This window comes from Gymnogyps californianus, chromosome 2 (genome assembly GCF_018139145.2).
Source record: "Gymnogyps californianus isolate 813 chromosome 2, ASM1813914v2, whole genome shotgun sequence".
NCBI classification, from domain to species: domain Eukaryota; kingdom Metazoa; phylum Chordata; class Aves; order Accipitriformes; family Cathartidae; genus Gymnogyps; species Gymnogyps californianus.
The window spans coordinates 44,163,580-44,179,951 of NC_059472.1; the positions used below are offsets into that span (position 1 = coordinate 44,163,580).

At 39.5% G+C, this 16,372-nt stretch overlaps 1 protein-coding gene across 5 annotated transcripts in view; it reads left to right on the top strand.

The window, feature by feature from the left end:
• Positions 1-16,099, top strand: part of ST18 (ST18 C2H2C-type zinc finger transcription factor) — a 170,863-nt gene extending 154,764 nt beyond the window's left edge. For all 5 annotated transcript variants that reach the window (XM_050891821.1, XM_050891822.1, XM_050891824.1 and 2 more), the window contains 9 exons: positions 1,291-1,353; positions 2,213-2,281; positions 7,369-7,431; positions 7,527-7,607; positions 8,662-8,883; positions 10,970-11,058; positions 12,551-12,654; positions 15,007-15,150; positions 15,959-16,099. In XM_050891821.1, the coding sequence (XP_050747778.1) occupies positions 1,291-1,353; positions 2,213-2,281; positions 7,369-7,431; positions 7,527-7,607; positions 8,662-8,883; positions 10,970-11,058; positions 12,551-12,654; positions 15,007-15,150; positions 15,959-16,099 (976 nt within the window). The remainder of the gene's footprint in view (positions 1-1,290; positions 1,354-2,212; positions 2,282-7,368; positions 7,432-7,526; positions 7,608-8,661; positions 8,884-10,969; positions 11,059-12,550; positions 12,655-15,006; positions 15,151-15,958) is intronic.
• The last annotated feature ends 273 nt before the right edge of the window (positions 16,100-16,372 follow it).

Consider the following 16,372-nt stretch of genomic DNA (forward strand, 5'->3'; position numbering starts at 1 on the left):
CCATCTCTTGGCATAAAGGGACATATTTGTTGTGCTAAATGTACACCACCTTTGTATCACTTCACAGTTCAGCTGAGAAACATCTTGGGAAACTTTTGTGCTCATTCTGAACTTCAGCTGTGTGAGCTTGATGTGCTTTCTGTTCTGCAAGCAACCATAACACATCATTTTTCACTTATGTCAGCAAATAAAGATTGGATGTGTTTCTAAAGAAGGTGCCTTATTTTAGTCAGAAGTCGAGGGAATTATTTTGAATATTATTGTTCTCTGGCCTGTGTTATACAGGAGGTCAGATCAGAAACTTCATCGCTAACATTTATGAATTGCTGTCAAAATTTGGTACCAGTAATGAAACTGTCCTTTTAAGAACTGTCCTGGTTTCGGCTGGGACAGAGTTAACTCTCTTCTTAGTAGCTGGTACAGTGCTGTGTTTTGGATTTAGTGTGAGAATGATGTTGATAACACTCTGATGTTTTAGTTGTTGCTAAGTAGCGCTTATCTTAAGCCAAGGACTTTTCAGTTTCCCATGCTCTGCCAGCAAGCAGGTGTGCAAGAAGCTGGGAGGGAGCAGAGCCGGGGCAGCTGACCCAAACTAGCCAAAGGGCTATTCCATACCATGGAATGTCATGCCCAGTATATAAACAGGGGGGGAGTTGGCCAGGAGGCACGGATTGCGGCTCGGGAACTAACTGGGCATCGGTCATCGGGTGGTGAGCAACTGCATTGTGCATCACTGGTTTTTTTTTCTTTCCCCCTCCCTTCCTTTTTTTGTTATATTCCTTTTCATTACTATTATTATTATTGTATTTCATTATTACTATTGTTAGTATTATATTTTACTTTAGTTATTAAACTGTTCTTATCTCAGCCCACGAGTTTTACTTTTTTTTTCCTTTCCTCCTCCTCACCCCACTGGGAGGGGGAGGGGGAAGCAGCTGCGTGGTGCTCAGTTGCTGACTGGGGTTAAACCACGACAAGAACCCAAGTCGTAACCAAAAAATCTACACAAAGCATGGTGGTTTCACATTATATAGATTAAAAAAATAAGGTTTTGACTCATTTGCATGGTGAAAATAGGAAAACTTTTTTCCACCTATGCTTCAAGTAACAATTGAAAACTAGAAGTGTCGTGTAAGTGTTCCTAGTTTTCTGTAGTATCATGATAGTGTTGAGATGCGTAATGATGAATGTGATTGCCCTAAGGATCATTACGTAATTCACTGCAGGGTAGGGTGAGCTATGTGGTGTATTATACATACGCTAATTTCTCATTGCATCTTCTGTGCATAGCTGTCCAACTCCCGGATGTGATGGTAGCGGTCATGTAACAGGAAACTATGCCTCACACCGCAGGTAAGAAACAACAGGAAGCCTAAAGCAGGAAACAGAGCTACTTTTAGCTGTTGTCATCTTTGAACGTTTTTATACTAACCATGGATAAGTATTCAAAAGTAATTTGCAGAGAATAATCCATATAGAAATGTGGCCGTTTTTCCTGGTTTTGTTATATTTTGTGAAGGTCTGGACTCAATAGACTGATGGAGTTAAGCAGCATATGCTTATTATGTTATTACTATTATTAGTTAAGTAGCTGTATGTCTTAGCCGAGACCTGTAGATAAGTCATTTATAAAAGTTTTTGTTTCCCTAAGTGTACAAGCACTCTCTGTACAGATGCTGGTGCATGAGATTTTAAATGAGGTTTCTGCAGATATCTCTATGAATGGCTTTGAAATTCATAGATCTGCTAACATAAACTGAGGATGCTAAACATTTTCCTCAGAATTGCCTACTGTCAATAGCCAATACCTGGGGGTTGAAATGATCATTTCCTGCCTTTCCTTTTGGGAGCAGGATGGAAGCTGTTTCTGCCTTTTCCCAGCCACATGGACCAGATGCTCTACCTGACCTTCATGTAGGCATCATAAAGGAAGGACTCTGTGTACCACTGCCTCCCCATGCAAAGCTTTACAGGGGCTTAGAAAACTTTGGCCCTGACTGTATATCTTTCCAGTAATTTAAGAACCACAGCCTGATATTGGCTGCTCCTCCTTCGCCAAGAGCAAATATTTGAGGATCTCTTTTTTCCCATTATAAGTCATAGATTGTCTGGAGGTTGCTGTTTTAAGAAAAAATGATTGTCTGGAGGTTGCTGTTTTAAGAAAAAATGTTCTGTTTTAGTAAAACGTTTCACATCATTGTGTTTTTTTCAGTGTTTCTGGGTGCCCATTAGCTGACAAGACATTAAAATCCCTTATGGCTGCTAACTCTCAGGAGCTTAAGTAAGTATTGATGATAGCACAAATGTTATTGTTATTTATCTTCAATCAACATGTTCCCTACATTAATGCAGTTGTTCATTTGAATTCCTCTGAGTTGCGTCAAACCTTTGTCCAAAATTTGATGTGAATTGGTTTGAAAGCTTTTGAGTGAAATAGAGTTTACTTCTCTCCATTTGTCTTTCTTCATTTTTGTACCCCTTCATTTTCATGAATTAACCGGGACCTGGGGGGAAAAATTGTAAACACTAGGAGAGAGGCTGCTCTCACAGTATTTCTGAATCAGAGAGAAATAGAAAATATCTAACATGTAAGACAGATCTGGCAAATAACTCAGTCTGATCCAGTTAGAATAAATTAGAATTATTTAGTTAGAAATAAATCTAGTTAGAATAAATCTAAAAATGAGACCAGAACTCCTGCAAATCATTTTTTATCATTCACGACCATATACTATGAGTTTAATGTCACTGAAGCAGACATCAAGTCATATGATTTTGTGCTGGCATAATTCTCACCATGAAATGTCACTTACAAAAGGACTGTGCAGGCTCTGCTATATAGACAGATGTATAGGGACATATGAATATTTCAAAAATCTGTAGTCAAGAGAGGCACTGGCAACCAGTCATCTAGTTATTGAATTGGCTTTGTCAATAAGGATGTGGGGAAGAGGAAAGGATAATTAGAGTTCTTTCATAGCTTTCCCTCTGCAACTTGTAAATTGGATCCCATAATAGATGGCTTGGAAAAACTCATGAATGCATGTAAAAAGGGGAGAATCCTGTGACTGTCCTTTCTGTCCTTTGGGTTCATCCCCAGTCCAGATAGAAGAAAATAAAGTCTGATCATGGCACTATTATGCTGTTCTAATGGTATTAATAGCAGGAGTGACTACATTTAGGCTTGACTCAGTGTTTAGTCACAAGTTAGCTTCTTCAGATCATATGTTAGTGGTCTCATCTTCTAGTCTGACAACTTTAAATATAAACAAAATGCTGAACTGATGGTAGCTATGGAGTTGAACCTGCTGGAGATGCAGCAAAATGGCAAAGAATGGCCATTTATATGGGCAACTGTTCAAAGCAGTTCCCAAAGTCAGTAGGTAAACTGACATACTGGTACAATGTTTCAGTTTTTCCATCTCAGAGTTTCAGAGGTATAAAATTTAGGTTTAGTTTGTTTTAAAAAGAGCAGCACAAGAAGCAAGGAACTGACTTGCGAAAATGCTGACAAATTTGAAATCATTTGCTGAGTCATATATATTTGTCCCTGCTTTTGTTGGCTTTCTGCCATACATAGACACTCACACAAATATTTTGAATAGTTGCTCCTCATGCAGGCCCCCCCCCCCCATATTCATGTGTGAATAAGGAAATTTGCATACCAATATGGTTATTTTTCCACTAAAGCTTCTAGAGTTTTGGTCATGCCATAAGGAAAGAAGAGCAACAGCATATGACTTAAATGACAAACTGCACACTGTACGCCATGTATAATAAGTGAGTTGTGAAAGACAAAGTCAAAGTTCATGAACATTTCACAGACAGAAATATGTTGCATAACGCACTTAGCATTTAATTTCAATTAACTAGAAAAAGAGCAAAAATCAAAATCTGTTCACAGACAATTTGCAAAAGGAAAAAGGGCTAAATACAATTATTTTCCACAAATGTACCACCTTATTTTAGCTTCCTGCAAACATTGTTCAGGTGAAATTTTAAACAAACCTCTGCTTTTGATAAGTGTTGGCTAAATGAAATCATATGCCAAAAACTGCAATCGTGCCTGGACTGGTATAGTACAGTGATATCAATAGTTAATTTTACTATTGCTATGTGAGCAGAGGGCATAAATGCTCATAGAATCAGGCCACGAAAGTACCCTCATGCAGTTAGGCATGAATATGAAAAAGCTGTGTATTTTTCCCAAATGTTATTCACATTTAATTTGCCAGAATCAAGATATGATTTTGGCTTTAATTATAATAATCTAAGCCAGCAAAGATACAAGGCTTCCATGTGATCTACAGTTTGGAAATAAGGAAGATATGTTCAGAAAGTGAGCCTTTGAGTCAGAGTCAAGAAATTTTTATCTGATGATTCTTGTTTGCACAGAGCAATCTAAGGTGGTCAAATTAAAACATACTAAAGTTGATGATGACTCATAGATTTTAAAGCTATAAGGGAGATTTATGACTGATTATCCTATTTCACCAAAGAGCCACTTATCAAGCCTCAAAGAATTCTAAAAGTGTACTTTAGAAAGATATTTACTTACAGTTCAGAAACTTTAAGGAATAGGTACTCAGTCCTATCCTTAGACAAGTTGTTTCAGTGGTTGTGTGTCAATTTTAGGAGAAATTCTAGCAGTTCTTCTAGATAGGTTTCACACAACGCATTGATACTGATCCATATTCCATAGGCAGCATGACATATTTCAGTCAATAGTTTTCTCAGCTGACTTCTGTGGGTTTGCCTTAACTAAAGTTCATATCCAACCATCTCTGTGAGCTTTCCAGGGACTAAAAGTACCAGAAATGCTCCTAGATCTGCAGCTCAGTGTATCAATTTTACATGCAGTTGTAGTTCATTTACCTAAAGATAAAGCAACCCTCTTGGAGAAGGCAACAAAATAGCAGGTACTCAATGCACAGTTATAAGAATTTCTGTGTGAAATCACTGAGAGATATGTTCTTGGAAAACAACCTTGATGAATTGTAAAAGAATCTGTAACCTACACCCACTTGAGAGTTGACATCTTTCTTTTAGCTAGAACCCCTGAGGCCTCTGGCCCTCCAATGTAAATTTGATTTTCTTGGCTCTGCACAGGAATCCAAAACAGAGGATGACTCCCTAAGCTGGGGCACCAGTCCAAACTCATCAGCCAGTTAAAAGCTGATGAAGATCCACAGTATTACTCACTGTAAGGCAATACATTGTTGGTGTATCTTGTATTGTGGAATTTCACAATCCATACAAAGATATAACCAATTTTTGGAAAACCCAACCCAGTGGTCAAGCTTAGGAGACTTGCTAGTGAAGCTTCTTACTAACTTGTCAGTAGTCCACCTGAAATATCACCTTATAATTTCATCAGTATTGGTAATTTCTCAGCCTCAAATCTTCAATGACATCAAGAATACTTTGGACTCTAATCTGGTTGTGAAATCGAACTGTTGCCAGAAGTGGTAAATGCAGATGGGGAGATTTAAACTTAGTTCAGTCTCTTTTTTAAGTCCATAACTCTCAGACTCATGATCTGAATGTCTCCCACAAAGAGCTCTTACTGAATTAAAATCCATGTCCAGTCTATGCGGACAGCTCTTCCATCTGTGATCATCTGATAAAACAAGTAGCCAAAATTAATACCCATAGTATTTGGCAGGTGTTCTGGATTTACTTGTGAGCATTCACACTCTCCAGACATCTGCCCTTGATGCCTGCCTCACATGACATTGTGCCCAGTCCTTGTCCCACACTCAGACAGGTCAACATTTAGCTCTACACAGTCAAGTATATCTGGCACTCTGCAACCCACACCTCTACCTTCGCTGTCAGTGTGAGGCATGTCATGCTGCCAAAATATTTTGTTCAGAAAATGTCATCATGAAATGTTTTGACATTGTCTTTTAAAAAAAGTCTCCCCTATCTTCAGTTGAAATTATTTGCTGAATTCTACTTGAATCAGTGAATAAATTTGGTCATGTCCAAAAGAAATCACATTTTTGACAAATTAATTGTTTGCAGAAAAATAGTTTTAAATATTCTGTGAAGAGATACACCTGCACATTCAGATGTGATATTACAATTATATTTGTGGGTGTTTTCCATGGCAGCCTACCAACGTCTGGATTAAATCACCCATCTCCTCACCTCAGGAAAGATTCAGTAACAACTGAGACCCTTAAGAGAGTATTGAACAATGCAAGTTTCCTTAATGGTTCAGTACAAGATTATTTGGCACAACATTTTCTGTAATTCTGATACTCTGTAAAAATCATAGCATTCAAAAGGCCCTTAGGGATACTTAGCATAAGAACTTTGTGCTGTATAATACAGAAACATAGAAATGGCTGGCACAACTTCTAAAAGTAAATATTTTGCTTGTGCTGCTTTGTGTGCTGAGGTGTGTTTCTCTTCTCCAAATAAAAAAAATCAAACCAAACCAAAACACAAAACAAAAACCCACACAAGAAATACAATACTCTTAAATGAAAAAAGAAATAAAATATCTGAAGTTCTGAGATAGAAGGTGCTACCAGGAAGGTCCTGCTCCAAACCCCACAGAAGTCAGTGGAAAAACCTACTGACTCCAGTAGGCTTTTGGAACACTTTCTTCATGTACGACCAGGAAGTGAGAAGCCCACCCTCCCAGACCACTGGCAAAAACACAGTAACAGGCAGGTTTGTTTCTTTTCATTGTATGGATGTTTTAGCGTTAAACATTCATACTTGAGAAGGCTTGTTTGTTGCACACACACACAGAAACCCCTTAACTATGAGACATAAGCATAATCCAATTGCCAAGCTGAATACCCAATTGAATCTAGTGCTGGAAAGATATGGTCCTGTTGTATGCTTACAGTGCTAGAATATACAAATTATTAAATTCAAATTCTGGCTATCACCTATTGATGCCCAAAAGTAAAACTGCTTCTCTGCTTCCATTTCCCCTTCTGTAAATACTGGCAAAGTGCTTATTTATATCTGTACCTGAAAACATCAGAAAAATAACAAACAAACACATAACAGTAAATTTACAAATAGATCTATATCAAGCTGGGGGTTTTTTTTGTCATGTTGATCCTGTACAAGGAAAAATGTTTAGTGCAAACACTGTTGTAAACTAATTAAATCTACACATCATATGCAATATATTTCACATTCCTTACTAAAACTCTGTTATTAAAAAAAAAAAATGAAAGGAGTCTGCTCGTTTAAAAAAAAAAATCACCAAGAACTAGTTTTAATTATTCATCAAAAGCACTGCTGTTCTTTCTTCCACCCTAGACAAAATGCAGAAGGTACATATTATTTACTGTGTACCTTTGAAGCTATATTTTGTAAGCTCCCTGTGTTATTCTGTAGGTGCCCGACACCTGGCTGTGACGGCTCTGGCCACGTGACGGGGAACTATGCATCCCACAGAAGGTAAAAACTGTCCCATCTCACGGGGCTGCAGCACTCAGGGTTCTCAGCAAGCAGCAGCAGAAAGAGGTGGCTTTTATTCTGTGTGCTTCTTTCAGCTTATCTGGTTGTCCTCGTGCCAGGAAAGGAGGTATCAAAGTGACTCCTACCAAGGAAGAAAAAGAAGACCCTGAACTTAAGTAAGTACAAAAGCAGAGGTCTACCACCAGTGAAGGGGGAAAAAAGCCCATAAGAGCTCAGGACTTGAGGCATCGTAGGAGATGCCCCAGTTAATCTGAGCCACGTGAGAACAGAGCCTAGAGCTGGAGCCAAACCAAGTGTTTCTGCTTCTAGCGAAGCTGGTGGAGTCCATCACCTTGGAGCTTGAACAGTGAGGGAGGATTGCTATATCTGCTTGCATTGGTCCAATTATTTTAAACAGTGCTATGAAAGTGCCACTTGGTTGGAAAATTTGGCAAAATGAAGGAAAACAAATTATTCCTGCCTGTAGTGAAATCTTAACATGTCAGCTAATTAAATCAGAGCGACACCTTCAAAATATGTCCCAGAGAACTTAAATATATGTAAATCTTATGTCTTTCCTCTATAAATAAACTAAAATTTCACTTCAAGTGAAAACTGGAAACTCAATAGAGATTCACTACATTCCTGACTTGAATGCACATTCCATTAAAATAAATAAATGGTAACTTCCAGAATATAGATAGGAAGATTTAGTTGCATACAATGTTGTTCTTAATACTTGCCAATGATCTATGAGAGGCTGCATAACACTGACAGAGCAGCACAAAAAATCCCAAACCTTTCTTTGCAAGTATTTGCATGAGATGATACAAGTTTTCCAGGTACAGGAACCCATCTTCTGCTTCATGCCAAAAACCTAGATAGAGAGGAGACAATGTTGACTTTCCATAGACTTGTAGAACTGTGATTTATTGCCTGTGATAGAATTTCAATTTTCTTTTCTGGTAAAATACTATCTAAATGAATGTTTTAGTTTCTTAGGCTGTATGACTGTATTTTAAATTGCCTAATCTTAAGATCAGCTAAACCCCCATAACTCAGCTTGACATGAATTGGATGCTCAGGTACAGCGTGCCTCCAGGGACCGAGTCTGAATCCATTAATTCAAAGTGGCACAGGCAGCTGGAACTATTATCTCAGACTTTCTTGAGACTGTCTTTACCTGCTCTCTCCAGTGAAAACGGGGATTCTTTTGCTGTGTTTCTGTAGATGTCCAGTGATAGGCTGTGATGGCCAAGGTCACATATCAGGTAAATACACTTCTCATCGCACTGCTTCTGGTTGTCCTTTGGCTGCCAAGAGACAGAAGGAGAGTCCTGTCAATGGGTCTTCACTATCCTGGAAACTGAACAAACAAGAGCTGCCACACTGTCCTTTGCCAGGCTGCAACGGGCTGGGTCATGTTAATAATGTTTTTGTCACCCACAGAAGGTATAACTTTGTGTTTTCTCTTTTTATTTTTCCTTAACATTCCACTGTTGAATTGGCAACATGTGAGGTTACAGTCTGAATAAATCATGCTGAAGTCTTTTAAGTAACAACACAGTTTACATTGCAGCTGAAGTAATACGGATCAGAATAACTTTTGGAGAGTTGGGATCAACTTTTTGCTCTTTTTCTATGTTCCCATTGCAGTGTCACTTTCCAAGGTCTTTTCTTCAGATTAACACAGTTTCTATATGGTTTAAAATTTAATAGACTTCTTTCCTAGGCAAATATGGAGTTGTATCTGTATATCTTTTATGGAAAATGCAAATATCATTGAAATGTCACCAGAAAAGATTTAGCAAGAGCAATGGCTGCATTCATTTCTTCTTTCTACCAGTGGAAAAGCTGCTTTCATAACCTTTGTATTTAAATAGCTAGAACCACACAAAAAAGCAAACACGTAGAACTCATATGGATTACACAAGTTTGAAGTTATAACAATCTTACAAAAAAAGCTATTCTTACAAAGCAAACTATCCTTACAAAGCAGGAATCACACATATATCAGTAACAATAAACACTACAATTTTATATATCACTGCGAAAACACTAGTATAATTTGACCATGTTCAATCAATATTACTCAAAGAATCTGGCTACAGAATCTGAATTAATACCTGGCAAAGTTTGGTCTTCTGTCTGTAATAGGAATTAAGTCTATATCCTGTACCTTCTTGGCTTTCTTTCTAACACTCTGAACTAACTTCTCCAATACAAGAATGTCCAAGGTGACTTGAACAAATTCATTCAGAGTCCAGTGTTATCCTAACTTTATGATCTACATCTCATGTTAAAGTCTTTACATTAGGACACTAGTGTAAACTGGGACTAATTAAGCAAATAACATAAATAGTATGTTAGCTGGTTGCAACTCATACTACAGATGATTTCTGTCCTACATAAGGCTGGATCACATTCAAGATCATGTTAGTTAAAATGAGGTAGTAAATATAGCTTTGTGATATGATATCCTTTCCTAGCACATTTGAAACCGAACAAGTAACCCATGGCTTTGAGACATTCTTCCAGTTAGTTACATCTGCTCTGGGCAGAGGTACTAAGCAGCATTTTAAAACCGGAGAACTAGCAACTTTCCCTGTATACCTTTTAGCTAAGCCAGTGTGAAGCTAACTTTAACCCGCAAAAGCTTTTTTTTTCCCCATGTGGAAACACCATGTCTGTTAGGATTTTTGTTTTTAATTTTTACATACGCACAAAAATCTACCATTTTCCTGTGGAACAAAATTTTCTTTCACTCCTTACTTGGCTACATCTGAATACAAATCCTTCTGCCAGTTCTTCAGCATATGGGTATTTCTTCTTTGTTATTTATAAAGATAGTATTAAGACAGTGCAATTTATCTTAGCCCTTTAGTAGGCTATAAAAATTGCTTCAGATAATTACCAGCTGATGAAATTGTAAGCTTTGAAATAGCAAAATGTAATTTAATGTGAACAGTGGTTAAAAAGCAAACTGACTATATAATACAACCATTCAAAAAAGCTATTACAGTCTATAGGGTATATCCAGAGTTATTATTGTATTGATCATTATTATGTATCAACAAAATGATACAATAGTTGTGCACCATGGAAATCATCCCATTAACTAATTTTTTTTAGGGTAGTAAACTTGCCATTTTAAAGGACCATACTGCCCCTCTCCTTTGGAGCACAAGCCCTCAATAAAAACTATAGCGAGTTTTTATTTATAAGTGTTGGAACTTCAAGAATTCTGTAAATGCATCTTCACATAACTTAACAGTAGCTGCCACTGCTATTTTGATTATTCTGAAATATACTTAAGAGTTGTTTACTTATAGGTTGAGATTTCTGTGCCAATTTTCAAGCTGGAATATACAGTTAAATGGCTCTTTATAAGTTATGTCATTCCCTGAAGCTATGCTATAATGGAGATACTGATGTGACCTTAGGTACAGAGGTCTGTCCAAGTGCATGATAATATTGCCTGAAAGGATTGTTGCCATTTTCAAGTGGGTGCTAATGTTTTTTTTCCTATCTGTTTCAGCCTGTCTGGTTGTCCTCTGAATGCACAAGCCATAAAAAAGGGCAAAATTTCGGAAGAATTAATGACTATCAAGCTTAAAGCAAGTGGTGGTAAGGAGATTTGTAAAAGATGATGACATTTATTTAGATAGAAGGGCCCTGACTCCCATTTATACTTATGCCCCTTTATGCCATTCTGGCATTAATTCTCACTCCTTTCAGTTGTCTCTAGTAATAACAAATCTTACATAACAAAAATCTTTGCATAAGAGATTATAAAATTATTCTCATTTACATCATGATAACTCAGCATTGAGGGTATGCTCTCATCTTGTCTCAGAGCATTATTTTTGATTTGGAGATGCTTTCAATATTGTTATTACTAATAAATTATTAGTTACAGACCAGGAGGACTTAGCTATCTGATGACTAAGGTAAGAAGGGATAAATATTGTGTGCAGAAATTGACTCCTCTCCTTAACTTGAATACTACATGGTTTAGTGTCTGTGCAGTACTCGGACAATTTTGCTAACCCATGTAGTAAGTGTAAAGGAACATTTGCCAAATAGATATAGGGGGAAATACGTAGGACTCTCCTTTCTTATACAGCATGCTCTATTAAGTTGGGCTTTGAGCCAGGATTCAGGGAATTTAGTCTTTATGCCTCCAACTGCTGAGGAAAAAGGTTGTGTTAACGTTGGGCACACGAGTTTGCTTCCATGTGTCCATGTTATCACTGGGGCAGGGACTGCTGCTTACAGATTTCCCAAGCTGGCTCCCCAGTAGACTCAGTTCAGGGCTCTAGCTTTTAAAGCAATAACAACAACAGTGGCACAAATCTCTAGGCAGAGTTGGTCTCACAGTGATACTAAGCAGAAAGAGGGACATGTATTGCCAGCAGCTGTAGATGCCCAGTATTTTTCAGGACAAGGCTTTCATTAAAGACCTGAAGTTTTTTTTCTTTGCTATCTAACTTGTGGGGATGTAAAAGTCTACCTTCCTTTTTTTTTCTGCTTGTTAGCTTCCTGACAATTTCCCTTTTGCTGCTATTTAAATTTCACTATTTATCACATGTAACTAAGGCTGTGCTTCTTGAAGTTATTCTGCACAGAGATTTGCCCCCACAGAACTTCTTGCAAGATCAGAAGCAGGTACAGATGAGCTTACTAAAGTCAGCAATTATACTAGTGGAGATGTTACCTTGGGATGTTCCCTGCAAAAGAAGGGTTGCTGTTACGTTTCTTTTAAAACGAAAAAAAAAAAACCCCATTGTAAATACCCCCTCGTGTTTTATGATAAACCTTCCTCGTTCTGTGCAATTTTTCCTTTCTGTACCCTCCAGCTTGTAGTTGCATGTTGCACTGGAAAAAAAGAATCATGAAACACAAAGACTCAGAAAGCCCCTTCTATGTTTCAGCTCATATAGCTGTTTTACAGCTAGGAAACAATTTTGACTGTAAAAGCAAATTTAAGGATCAATCATTTGATCAAAAGCTTGTTATGTTCCTCTTGTTCAGTAACAGGTAACATAGCTTGTTACTTATACATCCATTTACACGTAGACACTTTAAATCTGATATCGGTTTTTTCAACTATTTGAAGGTATTGAGAGTGATGAAGAAATCAGACACTTGGATGAGGAAATAAAAGAACTGAATGAATCCAATCTTAAAATTGAAGCTGACATGATGAAACTTCAAACCCAGGTATGACATCGACGTGAAAGTTTTACCTTTTCTTATGCTATGTTTAAGCACAATAAATAAATTAAATGCTATGTAAATGCTATGTTTAAACACAGTTAGTCTCCTGTGCACTTGTTTTCCCATCACTCTGTGGCACTTAAAAATAACAAACCTCCTACATGCTTTTTTGTCAAGTTTTTGTTTTTTTTTCTGCAAATAAGCAGCAGATTCCTGGGTATTGTCTTAAAGATCTAGTGAATGACAAATTCAGGGCAGTTTGGAGCTAATCTTGGCAAGCAGAAAAAACATATTTACAAAACAGAACATTCATTTTCCTTTGTTGACCAACCCTCTGTTGACCAAACCGTGCAGAATCCCATGACTGCAGTTTTTAGGGAGGATATTACCTCTTACCAGCACACTCTAACTCTTAATGCGAGTTGACTTTGTTCTTATGTGTTCCTAAGAAAATCTCCCTAGTTCAGTTCACCCACCGTCAGTTATTCAAATAGTTTGAATTTTGCCTCCAGGCAACACCTGGTAAAGAACGGATGCCTTTTGCTAATTTGTGTAGCAGACGAATTTGACGGGAGCTATGGAAAAGAGTCATTCTCTTTCATTCTTTTGTACACTGGAGAGATTAAATTGGCTTTAAGACGCTGATAGTGGTTCTATGGAGTGAGCTGAATATATTCATCCCTACAGAGACTCCTGTATGCACCTGGGAGTTCACCTGGGCAGACTGGGTAAAAGCAAGAGCAGAAGCTTGCTCAATATTTTAGGAATAAGAGTTTAAGAAAAAAGTTCCTAAATGAGATCTAGGAACTGAATATAAGCCTATACTGATCTGAAACAAACTGAGTGTAACCATACTCCTCTGTGTTTGTACCACACTGGAAGGTATAGTGTTGATTCATGTTGGTTTTGTAATAATCATCGTGTGTATGGTCTAAATAAGGGTGAAGTTTATGCCACCGATGCTGGATCTAAATGATCTGGCTTCACACTGCAAAGGTTGTGGGGATATCCATCCCAAATTGCTCTGCGGGGGAGGGGGAAGGGTGATGGTGTTCAGTGTCTCAGGACACTTATTTCAGTTCTCTCTGGTGACCACTGTGCTGTTTGCACAGAGATCACCCAATTTATGTAGACAGATTTCTTCTCCTCAGACTTGCTCCCTGGTGAAGGCAGTCTGACCAGCAAAGCCTGAACTGAACTACAGCTGAAGCAACATGTCCCCTACATGGCTTGCTCTATTTCCTTTTAATCTAGCCCGGCCAGGTGTTAGGCTGCTGCGAGCACCTTCCAGAGGAGAGGTTGTAGTGGATCGCAGGCAGGCAAAAAGGCGTTCCTCCCTCTGGGGACAGTTTTGATGTGTGACAGTGTGTGAGGAAGAGAAGTTATGTGGCCACAGCAAGAGACATTTAAGTAGTACAGAGATGTGCATCCTAACGAGAATCGAGTGGGCATAACAGCTGTGGACGTGACTCCATCGCTCTGTGCCTTGCGGAGCCGTGGCCAGGCACAGGGGTGGCAGCCCTGGGTTCTGCCCTGTCCCGCTGCCCCGCTGCCCGCTGCTGGGTAAGGAGCTGGGCAGCGGGGAACCAGGCCCTGCCATTGCTGCCTTTGGTTTTTCAGCACTGCTTTTGACATATAAGTCTTCAGAGCTGAGTATATTCCCAGCGCTCTCATGCTAAAAAGATACCATTTTGCTACCTCGGATGCTTTTTCCTGCTCTTTCCAAAAGCCTCGTTTCCATTCTGTTGGTTGGAGATCATCTTTGCGATGATCGTTGTGCGCTCAACCTCTCAGTTTCCTTTCCACTCTGTTTTTCTCTGATTGTTTCCAGCGCCAGCCCTGCCGCTAATCCCAGCCAGCCCACAGCTCTGCCCTCCACTCAGGAGTGGGGCAGGAAAGTAGCACAACAGCTAATACCCGTGCCCTTGCTATTATGGTCGATCAGCAGGGATGCTGTAAGAGCAGGACAGCAATGTAAACATCAGCCTCCTTTCTCCTTCCCTCTGCCAGCCCTGCAGCCACATTCTCCATCCCAGCTCCACATTGACCTTCCCCTCCCCACCCCTCCGAGCTCACTTCCCTCCTCCCGCCGCGGGGCACCCTCCAGTGCCTCGCTGCCGCAAGCTTTCTCTGTGAACCAGCAGCAAAGTCCATTGGTTCAGGGCAAATACGACCTCTTCCTTGCTGTGAATATTCTGTGGAGAATTTATGCCTATCCTAAAAAAAACCCATACCTGAGTTTCAGACCCATCGTGGCCCCTCTCACAATCACGCGACTGCCATTTTGGGTTCAAACCGCAGTTACAATGCTGCCAAGGGTCTGTTTGTGTGTTTGTGCCTGCTTCTGTCTTTTAGATCACATCTATGGAGAGCAATTTGAAAACAATAGAAGAAGAGAACAAACTCATAGAGCAGAACAATGAGAGCCTGTTGAAGGAGTTAGCTGGCTTAAGCCAAGCCCTCATCTCCAGCCTCGCTGACATTCAGCTTCCACAGATGGTAAGACCACAGCCAGCAGCTTCGCACTTTCTTTGAGACTGTTTCGCCAGTACTTGAAACAGATGAGCAAGCTCAGGGACCAGCAGGAGCACTGGAGCTGCATTAGCAGAGAGCTCTTTTAGCCTAATTTACTCTGCAAAGATGCTGGAGCGTGAAATCCGCGTGCTAGCAGGCGCAGTTTCTTCGAGGACTGAGCCAGCCCTGGTATCTGCCCCGTACCACGCTGTGCAGGACAGGCTTCTCCCCCGTCCCTCCCTATCTGAATGTCCACCCTGCACAAAGAGTGAAAACTTCACACAGGGAATCCTTTTTTACTCTGCTCCTAGACGAAAACTTTAACCTGTTTCATATAGGTGATTTTTCTGGAGCCAGCAAAGCTCTACCTTCTCAAAAACTCCATGTCCTTGATGTCTTACTTGCAAACGCAGGCCAAATCCACAAAGGTGCTTTGGTCTCCAGAGTTACAGTCCCCTTCCCCAGTCTCAAGAGTGCCACTGGGAGATTAGGTGAGGACAGTTACGGGGATGTCAGCCACAATCTCAGAGCCAAACAGGCCACAATAAAAAAGCAAGTTACACTGACGATAATGTCTCCAACCCTTTTTCTTGCTTGGAGAGTGTGCGGTTCCCCCAGCACGTGCAACTTCCTTCATTTCTACAAGCCCTCCGTTCATTTGGACGGCTGCCCTGTTTACGACTTCTCCCCAGTTGCCTTATTGCTGCTTTTCCATGCTTTGGGGTTGGGTGTTTGGGTTTTTTTGGCCTTAATTTTCTCTCCTACAATTATAATCTGTTTTGTCTTCATTTAGGGGCCAATCAGTGAGCAGAATTTCGAAGCATATGTAAATACACTCACAGACATGTACAGCAATCTGGAACGGGACTATTCCCCCGAATGCAAAGCTCTGCTGGAAAGTATCAAACAGGCAGTGAAGGGCATCCATGTGTAGGATGTGAAAGCTGCTGGGCAACAGAAATTACTTAACAGCAGTAAACTCCAGATGGATCTGTTAGGAGTTCATGTACTGCTAAGGGGTGTAGGTTGCCATGCTGCATTTACAATTGCAACATTGCACTAATTTTTTCCCAGCTGACATAAAAAAAGAGAATTAAAACACAACAGACTATTTGTATTAACAGCAATGCACTCTGTTAGTATATTGTATTTATTTCAGTACAATTCCTTTTTTTTTCTTCTTTTGCACTCAGTTTTTGTAAAGTGA